Below are 23,875 nucleotides of genomic sequence, written 5' to 3'. Positions count from 1 at the left end.
ACTAAACACATTAAACTAAACAAAACCTTATCCCTAACCCTAACCCTAAACAAAATAAAAAAACAAAAAAATTTAAAAACATACATCACACCTTTCCCATACTCTATTTTTCATTCCCTTGTTTCATCAACCTCCTCTCACCTCCCTTTTTGTGTTCCACTTCTATTAATTATTTCAGCAAATCCTTTTCATATTTCTCTATTTTCTGTTATACTATAACATATTTTTAACCTTATTTTCCATTAAGACTAGAATACTTATATATGCTTAACTCCTTATAACATTTCTGCTAAGGCCATAAAATTTCATTCCAACATTTTTCTATCACTCATTAATTTTACAGTGTTTCTATAAATAAACTTTAAATTTTCCAATCTTCTTCCACCATCTCTTCTCCCTGGTCTCGGATTCTGCCAGTCCTTTCCGTCAATTCCATATAGTCCATCAACCTGGAGATCTTATGTCCGAGGCTCTTAACTCTTTTCCAAGTCCCTTCTGCAGGTCTTCTTCATATTCTTTAATGCTAAAGAGCAGGTCTCGGGGAGACTCCAACCTAACAATGCTTTTGTTCCTTCTCGACAGGTCATCCAAATTTCCATAATTAAAGTTAAGATCCATAAAGCATTTCAAAACATGTTTCAAGCTTCTTCCAAATCCAAAGGCCCCCAGAACTTCAATCTCCTCCTGACCCAAGTCCATATCCCAAAAGTCCATTAATCCCTGCATAGAAGGATCTTTCCAACTTTCCTTTTCTAGTCCAGGCCAGGCTCCGATCTTCAAAATCTGACTTTTTCTAGTCTCAAGCATAAAGGGCCTCAACTTGTAGTCCTCAATTTGCCTCTGTAAGGCTAAGGCTCCCCCTTGTATTATTACTTTAGGTTCGACAACAGCAACTTTCTCCTTCTCCTTTTTTTTTTTAAATAAATGATATTTTATTAAGTTTTCACAATAAAGAAATTGTCAAACAATAAATGAAAGAAACACAAGAGAAATACAAAACCACAAAAATACAAAAAAATACAGAATTACAAACACTTAACATAAAAAGGGGGGGGAGAAGAAATCTCTTTTCTAATTCATATCCTTCATAGCCTTATTTTCTTGACTTCCACCCGCCCTCCTTTCTTGTATTCCACTTCTAATTTAATTCAGCAAATTCATTTATATTAGTTTTATCCTTTAAAAGTTCCTTGAAATATTATAATATTCAAAATTTTCATCCAAAATCTATCCCTTCTTTCATATTCTTATTATCTTATTCACTTGAACCTCTTGGTTTCATTTCAGTGTTCTCAACATTCAAAGATTTTACAGTGTTTTTGTAAATAGTTTTTAAACTTCTTCCAATCTTCTTCCACCTGCTCTTCTCCTTGATCTCGTATTCTGCCAGTCATTTCTGCCATTTCCATATAGTCCATTACTTGCATCTGCCATTCTTCCAAGGTGGGTAGATCTTGTCTCTTCGAATGCTTTGCGATGAGTATTCTTGCTGCTGCTGTAGCGTACATAAAGAAAGTTCTATCCTTCTTTGGCACCAATTGGCCGACCATGCCCAGGAGAAAGGCCTCTGGTTTCTTCAGGAAAGTATATTTAAATACCTTTTTCATTTCATTATATATCATTTCCCAGAAAGCCTTAATCCTTGGGCATGTCCACCAAAGGTGAAAGAATGTACCTTCAGTTTCTTTACATTTCCAGCATTTGTTATCAGGTAAATGGTAAATTTACCTGATACAAGTGGAGACTGTTCCCCTCTAGAGGGAGCTTTTGAAACTGTTACAAGAGTGGAGCTGGGAAATCTCCAGCTGCTTGATAAGAACTGTGAGAACAACGCAGGTGGCGCTGTGGGTTAAAGCCTCAGCGCCTAGGGCTTGCCGATCGAAAGGTTGGCGGTTCGAATCCCTGCGGCGGGGTGCGCTCCCGCTGCTCGGTCCCAGCGCCTGCCAACCTAGCAGTTTGAAAGCACCTCCGGGTGCAAGTAGATAAATAGGGACCGCTTACCGGCGGGAAGGTAAACGGCGTTTCCGTGTGCGACTCTGGCTCGCCAGAGCAGCGATGTCATGCTGGCCACGTGACCCGGAAGTGTCTCCGGACAGCGCTGGTCCCCGGCCTCTTGAGTGAGATGGGCGCACAACCCCAGAGTCTGTCAAGACTGGCCCGTACGAGCAGGGGTACCTTTACCTTTACCTTTAAATGGTAAATTTTAGCAAGCTTGACTGGGGTCATGTACCACCTGTACATCATTTTCATAATATTCTCCCTTAAGGCATTACATGCCGTAAATTTAATTCCAGTGGTCCATAACTGTTCCCAGTCAGCGAACATAATGTTATGTCCAACATCTTGTGCCCATTTAATCATAGTAGATTTTACTGTCTCGTCCACAGTATTCCATTTCAACAGCAGTTTATACATTTTCTCCTTCTCCTTTTCAACAATTTGTCCTGTTGAAATAGATTCCTGTGCCAAATCCTGAATAATTTCTGTATTGGTGCTCAATTTTGGTTCCAAAATGTCAATTTTAGTAGTCATAAAGGTAAAGGTAAAGGTACCCCTGCCCGTACGGGCCAGTCTTGACAGACTCTGGGGTTGTGCGCCCATCTCACTTAAGAGGCCAGGGGCCAGCGCTGTCCGGAGACACTTCCGGGTCACGTGGCCAGCGTGACATCGCTGCTCTGGCGAGCCAGAGCCGCACACGGAAACGCCGTTTACCTTCCCGCTGGTAAGCGGTCCCTATTTATCTACTTGCACCCGGAGGTGCTTTCGAACTGCTAGGTTAGCAGGCGCTGGGACCGAGCAGCAGGAGCACACCCCGCCGCAGGGATTCGAACCGCCGACCTTTCGATCGGCAAGCCCTAGGCGCTGAGGCTTTAACCCACAGCGCCATAGCATCCATCTTTTTATGAAGCTGTTCCAACAAGTGGCTTATCTTAGAAAATGCAGTCCATAAGTCTTCTCCTGTCGACATTATTGAATATCCAAGGTCAATCTCTAGTTCTCACAGTTCTTATCAAGCAGCTGGAGATTTCCCAGCTCCACTCTTGTAACAGTTTCAAAAGCTCCCTCTAGAGGGGAACAGTCTCCACTTGTATCAATCCTTTCAAGCACAACTCAAGCAATAAAGTTAGTTTCAATTTTCAGTTACTTTCCTCCTTTTTAAACGCAGAAGGGGACAATGGAAACAGTATCCTTCTCTTATTCAGCTAGCTGTCAAATACGTTCTGTTCACAGTCAATGAACTCTCCCCAAACGTCCCTTTTTTTTTTTTTTTTGGCAGCCCGTTTCCAGGTTCAGAGCAGTGGTAATTTGATTTTTCACTCTCTCCTGCAGGCTTGCTAGGTCCAAAATTTCCCCCCCCTTCTCCTGCTTCCAAGGGGGGTTTGATAATTTTAACCGATGGAAATTCAATCCTTTGCCAAAGGCTTTCCGAGACTATAACTTGTAACGTCTTTGCTCCAATCTATTTACAAAAGAGGAAGGCGGACTTCCTGTTTAAAACTTTCCCGTTCCCATGCCAAATTCAGGTATTTAAAGATCCAATTTTCTGTTCTACTCACGGGTTGTTGTTTAAAGTCCAATTGTCCACAGGAAAAAGTCAGCGCTCTCCGGCAACAGCAATGCGGCTTCACTCCGTGAAAGAAGCAGTCGATTCAAAGCACCGCATCGCTCACCCCACGTCGCTCCGGATCCCCAAAACAGGGTTTCCCCGTGAGTAGGGGAGGCGCAAAAGGTGCCAGCCGAATCCCAGGTCCACAGGCTTCTTCCGCCTGTGATTTCAGTGGGTCTCCGCCTTCGCCGTGGCGGTTCAGACCCTACTTTCAATGGAGCAAGTTCCTCCCGATTGGAGGAGCTCCGCCATTGCCGGAGGCGCCAACCCGGAAGTCCAAGTTGAATTTTCCCACATAAAGGATGATCCAAGTTTAAGTTTTAAGCATTTTTTAAAAAAATACACTGCAAATGCCAATACTGCAGGTGGCAGGTGTGTGTTATTGCTAAGAACTGCTTACCACAGTTCTGTAGTATTAATATTGCAAATCAGACATGGGGCTGAGGCTGTTTTGAACATCTAGCCAAAAGCTCTCACATTGCAGCAAGAGGTCAGTCCCTCTGAGGTCTTCTTTCGGCTGAAACTGTGTGGGCTTTGCATACTTTGCATATGGACATGATGCACTTTTAAGAATTTTTTTAAAACCCACAATTACATTTTCCACGCTAAATAGCGTGAACTTTCATCTTTGCTCCTTCCTTTTGCTCAATTAAGGACCACTGCCATCCAATCACAGCTACACTACATGATTGCCTTCCATGGACAGCTCACCCTTAAGGGACCTAAAGCTGGAGACTCTGCTAAATCTTGCTATTGGAAGTCTCGGGTGGACCACACAGAGAGATGTTAACCAATAGACTGAGAGAAATTCATCTGGGGGAAACTGTGGTGGCGCAGTTGACAGAAAGTCACTGAGGGGACTTTTTGTGGAGATGGTATTCCCTAGCCTTGTTAGCTCAGGTGTTGGACTCTGCTCTCGTACAGATGATGTTGTGCCAGGGCAGGTGCAAAGAACCAAGAGCCTGCCTATAGGAGGATAGGAAAGCATTTTGTGAAGTGCCAGTGGTTGAGAGTTTGGGAAACAGAACTAGATTTTGGAGGTGAAGGAGACTCTGTTCTTTATGTATGGTACACTCCCAGGGTGGAGAGAAGAGTGCTGAAATTCTTAAAAAGGACATGAAGGGATTGAGAGAGAGAGATACGAGAATAATGCCTTTGGTCCTATAACCTCCTCACCATTATTTGTGCAGGGAGCAGCCAGCTATACTTGTTCTGAATGCAGTGAGGCATTTTTACTATTTTTCACAGGGTACCAGAAGCGATTGTTTAACTATCAAGCCTGGACAGAGTTTGGAAAACCTCATCTCCAAGCTCTGTAAAAATAAACAGCAGCCGTGTTAGAGCCACTGCAGCCTGGAGGTTAGCGTACTGGACAACAACCAAAGTTCAAATCCCTGCCTGCCCACCCCTGGTCCTGCCATGAAGTTCACTCTATAGTAATACTATAGAGGAGGACAAGCAATGAAAACAAGCTGTGCCTTCTGACCATTAGAAGCCTGACTCAAATCCTTTTTGGTATTTGCATCCTTTGGCAGACTTTGCCCAGTGCTTCCTCCCACCCCAAGCCAGCAAAACTAGAAGCTTGTTTTCAGTGTTTAATAATAAAAAGTTGAGCATGTTCTCACCTACTGAGAGTAGACGCCACATCACAGCAGGAGTGGAAAAGCAAGCAAACACATCATCAGTGCAGGAAAAGTGGGTAACATGGGGAAGAACCACAGATTGCCCCCGACACTGACCCCACATGTATACCAGGCCACTCTGTGTCTTGGCAGCAGAAGTGTGAGCAGAATGGCAAGCTGCAATCTCTACTACTCTGAAAGAAAGAAAGAAAGAAAGAAAGAAAGAAAGAAAGAAAGAAAGAAAGAAAGCTACAGGTTAGTCAGCTGCTGACACCAGATATTTACAATACACAAAGAATTGCATAATATGTCATGAAGGTATACATGGAGATTACAGGAAGTATCATAACAGACTATGCAAGACATAAACAAATTCAATTATCACAAGACTCCATTACTAGTAGCTTTAGTGCTGAAAAAGGGAGATTCATGAATGTCTCTCTCTTTAGGAGGCACACCCTCTTCTTCTAAAAGTACATGCACCTCAGGGCATTTATCACAGTATTTATGCTCAATTGCACAAGAAGGAATATTTACCCTTTAATAAAATTAATTAACACATTTATTACATCATTCCCAGTCTAAGAGGTGATGTGCATCACTGAACAATTGCCATATATAACTGGCAATGGGCAATGAAGGCCAGCTGCCTCAGATTGCCTCTTGCAGGAGCCACAGAGGAGGCCCCAGCTGTGAGGGGTGAGGAAACCTGCAGCCCACTCTCACCTGCAAGGCCACAGGTGGGGAGAGTGTGCCTGTTCCACAAGATCTAAGCAATTAAATAATCCAGCTGCGAACCTGCCAAAAACACCAACATCTGCAAATGGCAGGAAGAGAGGGGTCCCCTCCCCCCCCCGTTGCCTCTGCAAACAGGAAGCAGATTTGTCTTGGCCTTCAAGCCGCCTAGATTTCAAACAGAGCAGACAAAGGAAGTGTTTCCCTTTATGCTTCCTTTGCCCACATGATGTGATTGCTGGAAGCTCTGGAACCCATTTCCTTTGTTGATGCAGCATGATTCAAAACCACAGGGGCAGACTTTCCATGCAGTGGTTGCTGTAAGTGCCCATCACTTCCACAATGGAACAGATGGAAGCCTTGAACTGGACACTTTACTGTAGATAATAATTTGGAAATTCACAATTTTGTAAAGTGCTACATATCTGAATATGAAGTATGATGTCCATAAAACTCAAGCTTCTGCTTTTTTTATGGGTGTTTTATCTAAAACCTGTTATCTCTCACCTACAGAAGCCCAAACAGTAGCATTTCAGTATAAAGCGGCAGAAAAAATCCTTAGGAAAAAATCCTTAAATAAGAGACATGGGGGAATGATTAATGGACTTCAATGTCTGTACACTAATGCGCAAAGCATGGGAAATAAACAAGATGAGCTTGAGCTCTTGGTGCAGCAAACTAAATATGACATAATAGGCATCACTGAAACCTGGTGGGATAAGTCCCACGATTGGAATGTAATAATGGAGGGATACAATCTATTTCAGAGAAACAGACCAGACAAGAAAGGAGGAGGAGTGGCGTTATATGTCAGGGATGTGTATACCTGTGAAGAGATCCAAGATTTAAAACCTCAGGACTTCCGGGTCAGCGCCATCGGCAAATGGCGGAGTTCCTCCGACCGGAGGAACGGGCTCCGTGAAAATTGGGTCTTCCCGCCGCGGCGAAGGTGGGGACCCGCTAGAAATCCCAGGCGGAGGAGCCTGGGAACGTGGGGTTCGGCAGAGCACCAAGAGCGCCTCCCCTACTCGCGGGGAAGCCCCTCTTTGGGGCTCCGGAGCGGAGTGGGGTGAGCAGCGCGGTGCTGCGAACTGATTGCTACTTTCACGGAGGGAAGCCGCACAGCCATCGCCGGAGAGTGCTTGACTTTTTCCTGATGACAATTGGACTCTAAACAAGTACCAGTGAGTAAAAACGGAAGATTTGATCAAGAAATCTATGAAATTCATGAATTAGGCAACGAAGTGGGAAGGTCTAAACAGGAAGTCCGCTTTCCGCTTTTTGTAAATAGACTGAAGCAAAGATTTTGCAAGCTAAATAGCCTGGAAAATTGATTTAAAGACTGAAATTTCCTGCATTTATAACCAATAAAACCCCCTTGGCAGCAGGAGAAAAGGGAGGGAAAATCTTGATCGTCTAAGCCTGCAGAGAGAGAGTAAAGGAATATAAGTTTTCATCGTCCCAAACCTGGGGACGGGGTGTCAGGACAGAAATCGTTGGAGATGTCCATTGATTGAAAGCAGAACACTTTGACAGAGAAATAAATTAACTTCAACGCTGCTTTCTGCATTTTTGTACTTTAAGGAAACAAAGTATTTGAAAATCGAAAGTAAATTTCCCTTTGTTGGATACATTTTAAAGATGGACGTAAATAGAAATTGTGTCCCCTAGAGGGAGCTTGTCAGTTTGTTGCTGCAGTTTACAGGGAGACTTTACAGCTGCGAGAATTAGACCGTGGGACTAGTTATTCGACCTTGAACAGAAATGCGCTGGGAGGAAGCTTTGGTGTCTGCCCTTGGCAAAACAAATGCTATGCTGAAGCAGTTGCACGAGAAAATGAACTTGATGAATGAAAAGTTGGACTGTATGACTGCTGTAACCAGTGAATATGAACTAACAGGAAACAAAGATAAAGAAATCTTACAGCAACCAACTCAGGAAACTGGCTTGACAGGGCAAGTCCAAGGGCAGATGAAGATGGATCAGGTTGTGATTGCACCTCAAACGACACAAATGGAGAGATCCAAAGTCCTGCATGACCAAAAGCCGCAGTATTGGAACATTGAACTTGGAGTGTGTCTGGAAGTGTTTCGAGTCAAGGAAGCTCTTAGTGGGATTCCAGGTGGGAATCCAGGTGGGATTGTGAAACAGGCTGACAATTATTTTTGGAATAACTATTTTTTGGATTACAAAATTAATCTAGGGGAGTGGGACTGGGGGGAATGGACTAGCTTGATGAAAGAAAATGGAGATTACTACCGGTTGGAATTCCCCGGAGACCCACTCCTCAAGGAGAAAGGGAAGAAACTACAAAAGAAACCAGCAAGGGACAGGGAAGGGTGCAAGTATAAACAGGAACAAGAAAATCCGCAGAGGGGGCATAGAAGAGACCTAAGAGCCTCGGACATTGGAACACCAGATTGATGGACTGGATGTAATGGTTAGAAAGGACTGACATAACCCGAGACCAGGAAGAAGGGACGTTGGATAAAATCAGAGGAAAAAAAGTTTATAAAAAAGAGAACTTCTTTCTATTTTTGGAATTAGTGTAATACTAATGAAACACCAGGGAATATGCTGGAAAGGAACTAATTGGCATTAGTAGAAAGGTTTGAAGGAGTTATGTATAAATATGGTTTAAACTTTTGGTTTTTTTTATAAGATATTTATTGAAATTTTCAAGAATAATACAATGTAAAACAAAAAGAAAAGAAAAAACAAAAATACAAAAATAAAAACAATTAAAAACACAAAGAATTTCCATTTACTTATTTTCTTTTAACTTATTTCCCAGACCTCCTCATACCTCCCTTTCTTATATTCCAGTTCAAATTATTAGTTCAGCAAATCCTCACCATAATTTTTACTTATTTCAAAATCTTATTTTCCATGACTCTTAAGCATTACAGCTGGAAAGCACTTAATTTCTATCCAACATCATTCTAGCATTCATTAATTTTACAATATTTCTGCAAATAGTCTTTAAACTTCTTCCAATTTTCTTCCGCCGACTCTTCTCCCTGGTCTCGGATTCTGCCGGTCATTTCTGCCAATCCCATATAGTCCATCATCTTCATCTGCCATTCTTCCAGAGATCTTGTGTCTTCCAATATTTTGCGATAAGTATTCTTGCTGCTGTTGTTGCATACATAAAAAAAATTCTATCCTTCTTTGGCACCAATTGGCCAATCATGCCTAGGAGAAAGGCCTCTGGTTTCTTCAAGAAGGCATATTTAAATACCTTTTTCATTTCATTATAAATCATTTCCCAGAAAGCCTTAATCCTTGGGCATGTCCACCAAAGGTGAAAGAATGTACCTTCAGTCTCTTTACATTTCCAACATTTATTATCGGGCAAATGATAAATTTTTGCAAGCTTGACTGGGGTCATGTACCACCTGTAAATCATTTTCATAATATTCTCTCTTAAAGCATTACATGCCGTAAATTTCATACCGGTGGTCCATAACTGTTCCCAGTCAGCAAACATAATATTATGTCTAACATCCTGTGCCCATTTAATCATAGCAGACTTCACCGTTTCATCCTGAGTGTTCCATTTCAGCAGCAAGTTATACATCTTCGACAAAATCTTAGTTTTGGGTTCTAACAATTCTGTTTCTAATTTCGATTTTTCCACCTGGAATCCAATTTTCTTGTCCAATTTGTATGCCTCCATTATCTGATAATAATGAAGCCAGTCTCACACTTTGTTTTTTAGTTTCTCAAAACTCTGCAATTTCAATTTATCTCCCTCTTGTTCCAAAATTTCCCAATATTTTGGCCATTTGGGCTCCATATTGAGTCTTTTAAAAGCTTTCGCTTCCATTGGTGACAACCACCTTGGGGTTTTATTTTCCAATAAGTCTTTGTATCTTATCCAAACATTAAACAATGCTTTCCTGACAATATGGTTTTTAAATCCTTTATGTACTCTAACCTTGTCGTACCACAAATATGCATGCCATCCAAAAGCATTGTTAAATCCTTCTAAGTCCAAAATGTCTGTGTTCTCAAGAAGCAGCCAGTCTTTCAACCAGCAAAATGCTGCTGATTCATAGTAAAGTTTAAAGTCCGGCAGGGCAAATCCCCCCCTTTCCTTTGCATCAGTTAATATCTTAAATTTCATTCTGGGCTTTTTGCCCTGCCAGACAAATCTAGAAATATCTTTCTGCCACTTCTTGAAACAGTCCATCTTGTCCACAATTTGCAATGTTTGAAACAAAAACAACATTCTAGGCAATACATTCATCTTTATAACTGCAATTCGACCCAACAAGGAAAGCTTCTACTTTGACCAAATTTCTAAATCTTTTTTCACTTCCGTCCAACATTTTTCGTAATTATCTTTAAATAAGTTCACATTTTTTGCTGTCATATTAATCCCTAAATATTTCACTTTCTTAACCACAGCCAAACCGCTCTCAATCTGAAACCTTTCTTTTTCAATTGATGTTAAATTTTTCTCTAAAACCTTAGTTTTTAACTTATTCAATTTAAATCCTGCCACTTGACCAAATTCTTGAATTAAGTCTAAAACCCTTTTTGTACTAGATTCTGGCTCCTGTAACGTTAAAACTAAATCATCTACAAATGCTTTCAATTTGTACTGTTTAGCTCCAACCTGTATACCTTTAACCAACTGGTCTCTTCTAATCATATTCAGCAGGACCTCCAGAACCGATATAGAAAGCAAAGGGGAAATTGGGCACCCCGTCGTGTCCCTTTTTGTATCTTAAATTCTTCCGTAACCACATTATTTACAATTAATTTAGCTTTCTGTTCAGAATATATTGCACCTATACCATTTTCCAAACCTTGCCCTACCCCCATACCCTGTAGGTTCTTTTTCATAAAACTCCAAGAAATGTTGTCAAAAGCTTTCTCCGCGTCCACAAATATCAAAACTGCTTTAGTGTTTATATTCACTTCTAATTTTTCCAAAATATCAATTATATTCTTCAAATTGTCAGACAAATGTCTTCCCGGGAGAAAGCCCGCTTGGTCTTTATAAATCTCTTCCATCAATACTTTTTTCAATCTTTTAGCCAAAATGTCAGCAAAAATTTTGTAATCCACATTTAATAACGATATGGGGCAGTAGTTCTTAAGTTGAGTCTTTTCAGTCTCTGTTTTCGGTATAAGTGTGATATATGCCTCTTTCCACGACTCTGGCGCCCTTTTCCCTTCCAAAATCTCATTGCAGACTTCCTTCAAAGGTTGTAATAAGCACTCCTTCAAAGATTTGTAGTACCTGGAAGTCAGCCCATCCGGTCCTGTAGACTTGCCCAATTGCATATTTTGAATGGCACCTTCTACTTCCTGTTCTGATATTTTATAGTTCAACATCAGTTTACTTTCTTGAGAAATTTTTTGTAATCCATTTGTCTTTAAAAATCGTTCTATTCCATTTCTTTCTGTGGCCCTTGTGAGTATAATTGTTTAAAATACTTCTGGAAACAGTTTCTAATCTCAATTGAGATTGAGAATATGGTTTAAACTTTGAAATTTTATGGTTTTTAAGATAAGATAAGGTTAAAGGAATTAACAGTAAATTGAATAATAGAATACTGTTAAGATAAATTATTTAAATAAAAATTGAGAAACATGGGAAGAATTTGCTGAAATAATGAATTAAGTTTGAATACAAAAAGGGAGGGGTGAGGAAGTCCAAGAAACAAGTAAATGAAAGGATGTAATCTAGATTTGTATTTTTCTTTTTTATTTATGTTTTTTTTCCTCTTTTGCTGTTGTATTTTCTGTGTTTTTTTTTCCTTTTTTCATCCTTTTTTATATGTCTATGTATTTTTGAAATTTTGAATAAATATTTTAAAAAAAAAAACAAGATTTAGAACCTCAAAGCCATGTGAGAAAATTTGGGTCAAAATTAAGGGAGAGAAGAATAACAGTGACCTCATTGTGGGAGTTTACTATAGATCCCCAAGCCAAACGGAGGACATAGATGATGCCTTCCTGGAACAGATGGCCAAGCATGCAAAAGGAAGGGAGACAGTAGTAATGGGGGACTTCAATTACCCGGATATTTGTTGGATGTCAAACTCAGCCAAGAGCATAAGGTCAAACAGATTCCTCACTGGCCTTGCAGACAACTTTGTTGTCCAGAAAGTGGGAGAAGCAACAAGAGGAACAGCCATTTTAGATCTGGTCCTAACCAATGTTGATGACCTGGTTAGTGGGGTAGAAGTGGAAGGATCATTAGGCGCGAGTGATCATGCTCTTCTGAAGTTTACTATACAGCGGAAAGGAGCAGCCAAGCATACTAGGACTCAATTTCTTGACTTTAAGAAAGCCGACTTCATAAAACTTAGGGAAGTGCTGGGTGAGATTCCATGGACAGTAATACTAAAAGGAAAGGGAGTTCATGATGGCTGGGAGTTCGTTAAGAGGGAGATAGTAAAAGCACAACTTCAGGCAATACCAATGAGACGGAAACATGGAAGGTGCCTAAAGAAGCCAGGGTGGCTATCTAAAGAACTTTTAACTGAGTTAAGATTAAAAAAGGATGTGTACAAAAAATGGGAAAGGGGGGAAACCACCAAAGAGGAATTCAAACAAATAGCCAGCACGTGTAGACACAAAGTCAGAAAAGCTAAAGCACAGAATGAACTCAGGCTTGCTAGAGAGGTTAAAAGCAACAAAAAAGGCTTTTATGGGTATGTTCGTAACAAAAGGAAGAACAAAGAAACAGTGGGGTCACTCAGAGGAGAAGCTGGTGAAATGCAAACAGGGGACACAGAAAGGGCTGAACTCCTCAATGCCTTCTTTGCCTCAGTCTTCTCCGATGAAGAAAACAATGCCCGACCTGAAGAATTTGGAGCAAATGATTCAGCAGAGGAAACACAGCCCAGAATAACTAAGGAGATAGTACAAGAATACTTGGCTAGTTTAGATGTATTCAAGTCTCCAGGGCCAGATGAATTGCATCCAAGAGTATTAAAAGAACTGGCAGATGTGATCTCAGAACCACTGGCAGTCATCTTTGAGAATTCCTGGAGAACAGGCGAAGTCCCGGCAGACTGGAGGAGGGCAAATGTTGTCCCTATTTTCAAAAAGAGGAAAAGAGAGGACCCAAATAATTACCGCCCAGTCAGTCTGACATCAATACCAGGGAAGATTCTGGAGCAGATCATTAAGCAAACAGTCTGTGAGCACCTAGAAAGGAATGCTGTGATCACCAATAGTCAGCATGGATTTCTGAAAAATAAGTCATGTCAGACGAACCTGATCTCGTTTTTTGACAGAATTACAAGCCTGGTAGATGAAGGGAACACAGTGGATGTAGCCTACCTTGATTTCAGCAAGGCATTTGACAAGGTGCCCCATGATATTCTTGTAAAGAAGCTGGTAAAATGCGGACTTGACTATGCTACCACTCAGTCGATTTGTAACTGGCTGACTGACCGAACCCAAAGGGTGCTCGTCAATGGTTCCTCTTCATCCTGGAGAAGAGTGACTAGTGGGGTGCCACAGGGTTCTGTCTTGGGCCCGGTCTTATTCAACATCTTTATCAACGACTTGGATGATGGACTCAAGGGCATCCTGATCAAATTTGCAGATGACACCAAACTGGGAGGGGTGGCTAACACCCCAGAGGACAGGATCACACGTCAAAACGACCTTGACAGATTAGAGAACTGGGCCAAAACAAACAAGATGAAATTTAATAGGGAGAAATGTAAAGTATTGCACTTGGGCAAAAAAAATGAGAGGCACAAATACAAGATGGGTGACACCTGGCTTGAGAGCAGTACATGTGAAAAGGATCTAGGAGTCTTGGTTGACCACAAACTTGACATGAGCCAACAGTGTGACGCGGCAGCTAAAAAAGCCAATGCAATTCTGGGCTGCGTCAATAGGAGTATAGCATCTAGATCAAGGGAAGTAATAGTGCCACTGTATTCTGCTCTGGGCACCACAGTTCAAGAAGGATACTGACAAACTGGAACGTGTCCAGAGGAGGGCAACCAAAATGGCCTGGAAACGATGCCTTATGAGGAACGGCTAAGGGAGCTGGACATGTTTAGCCTGGAGAAGAGGAGGTTAAGGGGTGATATGATAGCCATGTTCAAACATATAAAAGGATGTCACATAGAGGAGGGAGAAAGGTTGTTTTCTGCTGCTCCAGAGAAGCGGACACGGAGCAATGGTTCCAAACTACAAGAAAGAAGATTCCACCTAAACATTTGGAAGAACTTCCTGACAGTAAGAGCTGTTCGACAGTGGAATTTGTGGCCAAGGAGTGTGGTGGAGTCTCCTTCTTTGGAGGTCTTTAAGCAGAGGCTTGACAACCATATGTCAGGAGTGCTCTGATGGTGTTTCCTGCTTGGCAGGGGGTTGGACTCGATGGCCCTTGTGGTCTCTTCCAAGTCTATGATTCTATGATTCTATGCCAGCAAAGCAGTAGTGAGAGGATTTCTCATTCAACAAAATTCAATTAGGATAAAGATACAGAATGAGAAAAAAGATAAAATTTTGGAACAACTAAAAGATAAAGAGAAGGGTCTTAGAGGGAACCCAAAGAATTTGCAGATACAAAAGAATATTAAAGCCCTACAGATTCAATATTCACAGATTATAAATCAAGAAATAGAATGGAAACTAAGGAGGATGAAACAAAGGAATTTTGAATCTGCAAATAAATGTGGAAAACTTTTAGCTTGGCAATTAAAAAAGAGGCAAAAGCAAAGTACTATCACAAATATTGTAACAGAAGGAAAGTCTGTGGAGAACCCTGTGGACATAAGAAAATGTTTTCACAAGTACTACAAACAACTGTATAAAAAGGAGAAAGAGGACCAGGCCAAGACTGAGCAATTTATTAAAGCCAATGGTTTGCAGAAGATTCCTGAAGATAAAAAGATCCTACTAAAGGGACTGATTTCAAGACAGGAAGTGGAATATCAATAAACTCAATGCAACTTGGCAAGACCAGGTGGTCTATAAGCAAAATACTATAAGACATTGGCTTATCAAATAAAAAGAGTATAGTCTTACCGAAGCTACTCTTTTTATTCCAAACAATTCCAATTATTGGAAAGACCAGCAGTATTGACAAGTGGCAAAAAGAAATTTCTAGATTTTTGTGTAAGGGTAAAAGACCAAGAGTAAAGCATAAGATATTAATAGATACTGTAGAAAGAGGTGGCTTCGGGTTACCGGATTTGAAGCTATATTACGAAGTCTCATGTCTTCTCTGGTTGAAAGATTGGTGTTTATTAAAAAATTGGGATATTTTAGATCTAGAAGGTCATGACACCCGTTTTGGATGGCATGGCTATCTTAATTATGGGAAAATAAAGGTGCACTGGAGTTTTTCAAATCATATAATAAGAAATGCTATATATAAGGTGTGGGAAAAATACAAAAGATATTTGGAACAGAAAACCCCAAGATGGAACTCTCCATTAGAAGCAATTGCTGTTAAAAAAAACAACATCATCAAAGAGAACTGGATAACGTATAACACAATATTAAGGGAGGAGGAGGGTCAACTAATATTGATAAGTTATGAGAAAATAAAAGATCACTTTTCTAGTTGGCTAGATTACTATCAGGTGAATGAAATGTTCAGACAGGATAAGCAGATAGGTTTTGAAAAGGAGCCTTCAAGATTTGAAAGAGAATTACTGAATAGGAGAACTAAAATAATCGCAGAAATGTATAGACTTCTTTTAGACTACGAAGTAATGGATGAGGAGGTTAAGGCTTCAATGATAAAGTGGGCCCAAGAAGTGGGCCGTCCAATTATGCTAAAAGATTGGGAAAACTTATGGAAGGTAAATTTGAAATTTACAGCCAGCTATCACGAAGAGTCGGACACGACTAAACGACTGAAAAACAACATAATATAAGAGAGAACATGATGAAAATGGCTTATAGGTGGTACCTCACTCTTTCCAGATTATCAAGAATGTATAAAAGTTTGGCGAATGCTTGTTGGAGATGTGGAGGAAATAACGGTGACATGATCCACATGTGGTGGACGTGTGAAAAGATTAAGATTTTTTTGGGGGGGAAATATACGATGAATTAAAAAAGATGATGGGGATAACTTTTACTAAAAAAGTATTTTAGATAAAGAGATCCCAAAAAATCTAAGAGAGGTATTTTTGTATGCAACCGCAGCGGTTCGTATACTTGTGGCCAAGGGATGGAAAGATCCCGAGGCTCCAAAAATAACAGATTGGCAAATCAAATTACAGGAATTGGTGGAGACAGTTCAATTGACTAGTAAACTCAGAGGAAACTCTAAACAAAAATTTGTGGAAAAATGGGATGGTTATAGAAGATATGTTCAAAAATACAATAATAGTTTTGACTCTGTGCTAGCATTCAAGTGATAAAGGAACTAAAAGGAGGTGGACAACAATTAAGGATTTATTATGTTTTCAGAATGTATTAGAAAAATTATATAGAAAGGTTTATTGTTTTGTGTACATTCAAATGTAAGATAAAATATATGCAAAGGGACTTGACAAGAAGTCAAAGTTGAAGAAAATATTTTGGAAGATAAAAGGGGAAAAAATGTTAACTTTCATTATTATCATTTTGTGTGCGGGTGTGGGTGTGTGGGTGTCTCCACATATGTGTGTTGTTGTATGCAATGTTTGGGAGGAAATAAGACGGTAAATAACAAATAACAAACCAAAAATCAATGTATGTAATTTTTATTTCTTAATTATATTTAGTGGTGGTATGGCTGTATTGTTTTTTGTAACATAAAATCATTCAATAAAAATTGTATTGAAAAAGAAAGAAAGATTGGCTTATCCAACCTTTGGGAGAAGTATGCAATTTGATTCTAGGAGGGGGCAAAGCATCTGAAACTTGGAAGGAATCTTATATTACTCTGATTCCTAAACAAGATCAAGATAGAACCAATGTCAAGAATTACAGACCAATCTCCCTACTTAATGTGGATTATAATTTTTTTGCGAATATACTGGCTAACAGGCTAAAGAAGGTTCTGTCTGAACATAAACAAAGATCAGGCAGGTTTCCTGCCTGGAAGACACATGAAAGATAATATCAGGAATGTTGTAGATATTTTGGAAAAGCTGGAAGCAAGAAAGAACTGTAAAACAATGTTAATGTTTACTGATGCTGAGAAAGCCTTTGACAATGTATCTTGGAGTTTTATGTTCACAATTTAGAAAGTATGGGGGTTGGTCAAGATTTTTTAAATGGTATCATGAACAAAAAGCTAAAGTTATTGTAAATAATGTGGTATTGGAGGAAATTAGAATCGAGAAGGGAACCAGGCAAGGGTGCCCACTTTCCCCTCTGTTGTTCATTTCTAAGTATGATAAGAAAAGATGATCAAATTAAAGGTATTACAGTAGGATCCAAACAATATAAATTAAAAGCCTTTGCTGATGATTTAGTACTGACATTATAGGATCCAGACACCAGTGCAGTAAAAGCACTGGAGCTGATACAGGAATTCGGACAGGTAGCAGGATTTAAGTAAATAAGAGCAAAACCAAAATATTAGAGAAAAATCTGGATAATGATGAAAGAAAGTTATTACAAGAAAAGACGGGCCTAGATTTTGTGAAAAAAGTTAAGTATCTGGGAGTGAATTTGTCCAGGAAAAATCTGAATTTATACAAAGATAACTATGAGAAACTATGGAATGAAATTAAGAGAGATCTAGAGATATGGTCAAATTTAAAATTGTCACTAATGGGCCGGATTTCAGTGGTTAAGATGAATGTATTGCCAAAGACGTTATTTCTGTTTCAAGCCTTCACAATTATAATGTGAAATGTTTTAAAGAATGGCAGAAAGCTTTATCTAGATTCATCTGGCAGGGGAAAAAACCCAGAATTAAATATAAATTACTAACAGATTCTAAAGAAAGAGGGGGATTGTCCCTGCCAGATTTGAAAATCTATTTTGAAGCGGCTGCACTTTGCTGGATTAAGGAATAGATACAATTAGAAGATACCGATGTTTTAGATTTGGAGGGATTTGACAATGTGTTTGGATGGCATGCATATTTATGGTATGATAAAGTAAAGGCCCATAATGCTTTTAAAAACCATGTAATTAGGAAATCTCTGTACAATGTATGGATAAAATATAAAGATCTCTTAGAAAGGAAGACACCCAGATGGCTTTCGCCAATGGAGGTGAAGGCCCAGGAAAAGTTAAATATGGATATCAAGTGGTTGAGATATTCAGACTTGTTATTAGAGGACAAAGAAGGTTATAAATTAAAACCATTTGATTAAAGATAAGTTAAATTGGTTACATTATCACCAGATTAATGAATTGTACAAATTAGATAAGAAAAATGGTTTTGCTTCAGAAAAATCTAAGTTGGAAACGGAGTTGTTGGACTCTAAAGTTAAAAATTTGTCTAAAATGTATAACTTATTGTTGGAATGGCATACAAAGGATGAACAAGTTAAGTCAGTGATGATAGACTGGGCAAGAGATGTGGGACATAATATAATGTTTGAAGACTGGGAAAGATTGTGGAAAGGGGTCACATTCACTGCATGTACAGTGTTAAAGGAAAATATAATGAAAATGATGTATAGATGGTATTTGACTCCTGTAAAATTAGCAAAGATATACCACAACAGTGATAATCTATGTTGTAAATGTAAAGAAAAAGAGGGTACCTTCTATCATATGTGGTGGGCCTGCCCCAAGGTGAAAGGCTTCTGGGAGATTTATAACGAATTGAAAAAAATGTTAAAATATACATTTATTAAGAAACCAGAGGCCTTTCTTCTTGGAATAACAGGTTTGGAATTGCCCCCAAAAGATGTTAAATTATTTTTGTATGCCACAACTGCAGCAAGAATTTTGTTAGCGAAGAACTATAAAACACAAGAAGTACCAACAGTGGAAGATTGGCAAATGAAGATGATGGATTTTTCGGAGCTAGCCGACCTGACTGGAAGAGTCCATGACCAGAAAGAGGAGGACCACCAGGAGGAATGGGCGACGAAAATAATTTTTATTCGTTTTTCAAACACATAATAAAAACAGAACAAAACAAAAAAACAAGAAATTCAGAACACAAACAAAAACATACAAAACATTTAAACCAATATAACTTCAAAATTATATTTTCATACCCTTCTTTCTTTTGACTTCCCCATACCTCCCCATCCCTACATCCTTGTTTAGTGATTCTTTAGCAACCCTTTAGTCAATTATCCTGATTCCCTTTCATTAAATTTCCTTTAGTTTTTTAGTTACAGCTGCAATTCTCTGCTTCTTACCCCATGACATCTTAGCATTCCTCAATTTTACAATAGTTTTTAAGGTATATTTTAAATTTCTTCCAGTCCTCTTCCACTGTCTCCTTCCCCTGGTCGCGGATTCTGCCCGTCATCTCAGCCAGTCCCATAAAGTCCATCACCTTTGTTTGCCATTCTTCCAGAGTAGGTAGTTCTTGCGTCTTCCAATACTTCGCCAGTAGAATTCTTGCTGCTGTGGTGGCATACATAAAGAAAATCCTATCCTTCTTTAACACCAATTGGCCAACCATGCCCAAGAGAAAAGCCTCTGGTTTCTTAGGAAAAGTCCACTTAAGGACCTTCTTAATTTCATTATAGATCATTTCCCAGAAAGCTTTAATCTTTGGGCAGGTCCACCAAAGGTGGTAAAAAGTACCTTCAGTCTCATTACATTTCCAACACTTATTATTAGGCAGATGATAAATTTTTGCAAGCTTGACTGGGGTCATGTACCACCGATAGATCATTTTCATAATATTTTCTTTTAAAGCATTACATGCAGTAAATTTAATACCGGTAGTCCATAACTGTTCCCAGTCAGCAAACATAATATCATGGCCGATGTCTTGTGCCCATTTAATCATAGCTGATTTCACCGTTTCATCCTGTGTATTCCATTTCAACAGCAAGTTATACATTCTTGATAAGTTCTTAGTATTGGGTTCTAACAATTCTGTTTCTAGTTTTGACCTCTCTTTCTGGAATCCTATTTTCCTGTCCTGTTTGAATGTCTCATTTATCTGATGATAATGCAACCAATCTCGAACTTTGGGCTTTAATTTCTCGTAACTCTGAAGTTTAACCCTTTCACCATCATATTCTAAAATTTCATAATATTTTGGCCATTTAGAGTCCATATTTTTTTTTTTTACTTCCCTAGCTTCCATTGGTGACACCCACCTGGGGGTTTTACTTTCCAACAAATCTTTGTATCGAGTCCAAACATTGTACAATGCTTTCCTTACAATATGGTTTTTAAAGCCTTTATACACCTTTGCCTTGTCGTACCATAAATATGCATGCCAACCAAAACTATTGTCATACCCTTCCAGATCCAAAATGTCTGTGTTCTCAAGAAGTAGCCAGTGTTTCAACCAGCAAAAGGCTGCCGATTCATAATAGAGTCTTAAGTCCGGCAGGGCAAACCCCCCTCTATCTTTTGCATCAGTTAAAATCTTAAATTTAATTCTGGGCTTTTTGCCCTGCCAGACAAATTTTGATATGTCTTTCTGCCACTTCTTGAAACAGTCCATCTTGTCCAAAATCTGCAACGTCTGAAATAAAAATAGCATTCTGGGCAATACATTCATCTTAATAGTAGCAATTCGGCCTAACAAGGAAAGTTTCAACCTTGACCATATTTCCAGATCTTTCTTTACTTCTAACCAACATTTTTCATAATTATCCTTAAATAAGTTCACATTCTTAGACGTTAAGTTTATCCCCAGGTATTTCACCTTTTTCGTTATTTCCAAGCCTGTTTCATTCTGAAATCTCTCTCTTTCTTCCATTGTTAACTTTTTCTCCAACACTTTCATTTTTTGTTTGTTCAATTTAAAACCTGCTACTCGACCAAATATTTCAATTAGTTCTAATACTCTTTTAGTGCTAGTGTCTGGCTGTTGCAGAGTCAATACTAGGTCATCTGCAAATGCTCTTAGTTTGTAGTGTCTAACTCCGACCTGAACTCCTTTAACCAACTGGTCCTTTCTAATCATGTTTAACAAAACCTCCAGGACTGATATAAAAAGCAGAGGGGATATTGGGCATCCCTGCCGTGTACCTTTTTCTATGAATATTTCTTCCGTTACCACATTATTTACAATTAACTTAGCTTTTTGTTTAGAATATATTGCACCTATACCGTTTTCAAAACCTTGGCCTACCCCCATCCCTTGGAGATTCTTTTTCATAAAACTCCAACAAATGTTGTCAAAGGCTTTCTCCGCGTCCACAAAAATCAGAACAGCCTTCCTGTTAATATCGACTTCTAACAACTCCAAAATGTCTATAATGTTCCTCACATTGTCTGACATATGTCTCCCTGGGAGAAAGCCCGTTTGGTCCTTGTGAATCTCCCCTATCAACACTCTTTTCAATCTTTTTGCCAGAATGTCTGCAAAAATTTTGTAATCCACATTGAGTAAAGATATAGGGCGGTAGTTTCTAACCTGGTTCTTCTCAGTCTCTGTTTTCGGTATAAGTGAGATGAAAGCCTCTTTCCACGATTCAGGTGCCTTTTTCCCCTCCAGAATTTCATTGCAAACTTCCTTCAGTGGTTGTATCAGCCATTCTTTCAGCGCTTTATAATATTTAGCCGTCAAGCCATCTGGTCCTGGTGATTTTCCCAATTTCATATTCTGAATGGCACCCTCTATTTCTTATTCTGTTATTTTCTCATTTAAGATCCCTTTACTTTGTTCTGAAATTTTTGGTAGACCGTATTTTCTAATAAATTCTTCTATTTCTTGTTCGTTGACTGGCCCTTGTGCATACAGTTTCTTAAAAAAACTTTGAAAGCAATTACTTATCTCATTAGGTTTGTGGATAATTTTCCCATCCATTTCTAGACTTGTCACAGTGTTCAATTTCTGTCTTTTTTTCAATTGCCATGACAGAAGTTTCCCACATTTATCAGCTGATTCAAAAGTCTTTTGTCTCATTTGCTTTATCTTCCATTCTATCTCTTGATTCATGAGCTCCATGTATTGCATCTGATAAAACTTTATTTCTCTCAGGATCTCATGGGACTTTGGTTTGGACCTCAATTTCTTTTCTCCTTCTTTTATTTTTTCTAAGATTTTTTCTTTCCTCTCATTTTGTTTCTTCCTCTTTATAGAGTTCTGTTGAATTAGGAAACCTCGCATCACGGCTTTACTCGCGTCCCAAATTATTCTTTTCTTCTGTTCTCAAATTTATCTCAAAGTAATCTTTTAATATGGGACGCAGGTGGCGCTGTGGGTTAAAGCCTCAGCGCCTAGGACTTGCCGATCGAAAGGTCGGCAGTTCGAATCCCTGCGGCGGGGTGCGCTCCCGCTGCTCGGTCCCAGCGCCTGCCAACCTAGCAGTTCGAAAGCACCTCCGGGTGCAAGTAGATAAATAGGGACCGCTTACCAGCGGGAAGGTAAACGGCGTTTCCGTGTGCGGCTCTGGCTCGCCAGAGCAGCGATGTCACGCTGGCCACGTGACCCTGAAGTGTCTCCGGACAGCGCTGGCCCCTGGCCTCTTAAGTGAGATGGGCGCACAACCCCAGAGTCTGTCAAGACTGGCCCGTATGGGCAGGGGTACCTTTACCTTTACCTTTAATCTTTTAATGTTTTGAGGGCCTTCTTATAAATCTCTTCATCTCTGAATAGGGTGTCATTCATTCTGCATCTAAAGGATCCAGTTGTTGTTAGTTTCATCTCCATCTTCACAGCGTTATGGTCGGAGCAGGTTTTTGGGCAGATTTCTGCTTTTTTTGTTCTTGACGCCAGGCTACTAGAAATCCAAATTTGGTCGATTCTTGTCCATGTCATTTTTGCTTCAGAGAAGAAAGTTCCCTCTCTCTCAAGAGGGTTCCTTGTTCTCCATATATCAATCAGGTCCATAGTTTCGGTCATTTCAAAAAAAGTCTTTGGTAGTCTCCCTTCCTTTGAAATCACTTGTCTCTGTGCTTTATCCATGTTTGTGGAGACGACTCCATTCATATCTCCCATCATTACGATTTTATAGTCTAAAAAGTCGATTAATGTCTCATGCAGCTTCTTAAAAAATTCGGCCTTCCCTTCATTTGGGGCATATACTCCAACTATCAAAATCTTTTCTCCTTGAATTTGTATTTCAATTGCCAGGTACCTTCCTTGTTAATCTTTGAATATCAATTTTGGAGCCAATTTTTCCTTTGCATAAATCACAACACCTCTTTTTTTCACTTTATCTGATGAGATAAATTCCTGTCCAAGTCTTGTTTATCAGCAATTTCCTATGTATCCTGGCAATATGGGTTTCTTGCAAACATATTAAGTCTAATTGTTCTCTTTTCAAAATGTGAAAAACTTGACGTCTTTTCCGGGGAAGGTTCAAACCGTTACAATTCCAACTAAGAAGTTGCAGAGACATTTTGTATTTAAGTGCCTGTTCCTCCGACTGCTCCGAGCTTCTGTTCTTCCTCCGATGGTGGTGGTAAAAGCCCAAATGATAGATTTGCAATGTCAGGTGGTTCTTTCTCCTCTACAATTCCTTTCTGCAGGTCTTCCACGTATCTCTCCAGAAACTGTTCTTTATCCTGAATTGTTCTTATTTTGATCTTCCTTCCTTTAAAGTTAAAGGACAGTCCTTGTGGAAACTCCCATCTAAAGGGTATGGTATTTTTCTTCAGCAGGTCAACCAAATTTTTGTAGAGGGTTCTCACCTCCAAGATATATTTAGGGATGTCTTTAAAGATCTGTATTTGACAATTTTGGATCACCAGTGCCTTTTGGTGGTGTAGGTTCAATATTTTATCTCTTTCTTCCTTTGATCTCAGTGTAATAAGACAATCCCTTGGTTTCTTGTCCTGCCTCCTGCCCAGTCGAAAGGCTGTTGTTATCTCAAATTCATCTTCTTCCGCCCATTCCTCTTGCCAAAAGGCTATAAAGTTCTCTGTAAGG

At 39.5% G+C, this 23,875-nt stretch overlaps 1 protein-coding gene across 4 annotated transcripts in view; it reads right to left on the bottom strand.

Moving 5' to 3' along the window:
• RCBTB1 (RCC1 and BTB domain containing protein 1) overlaps nt 1-23,875 on the bottom strand; it is a 53,024-nt gene that overhangs the window by 17,846 nt on the left and 11,303 nt on the right. For all 4 annotated transcript variants that reach the window (XM_079971039.1, XM_079971041.1, XM_079971038.1 and 1 more), the window contains exon 8: nt 5,233-5,423. In XM_079971039.1, the coding sequence (XP_079827165.1) occupies nt 5,233-5,423 (191 nt within the window). The remainder of the gene's footprint in view (nt 1-5,232; nt 5,424-23,875) is intronic.

The sequence above is a fragment of the Podarcis cretensis genome (genome assembly GCF_951804945.1).
Source record: "Podarcis cretensis genome assembly, chromosome: 3".
Classification (NCBI taxonomy): Eukaryota; Metazoa; Chordata; class Lepidosauria; order Squamata; family Lacertidae; genus Podarcis; species Podarcis cretensis.
Note: the sequence above shows the minus strand (reverse complement) of the source record. Positions and strands in the feature narration are given on the sequence as shown.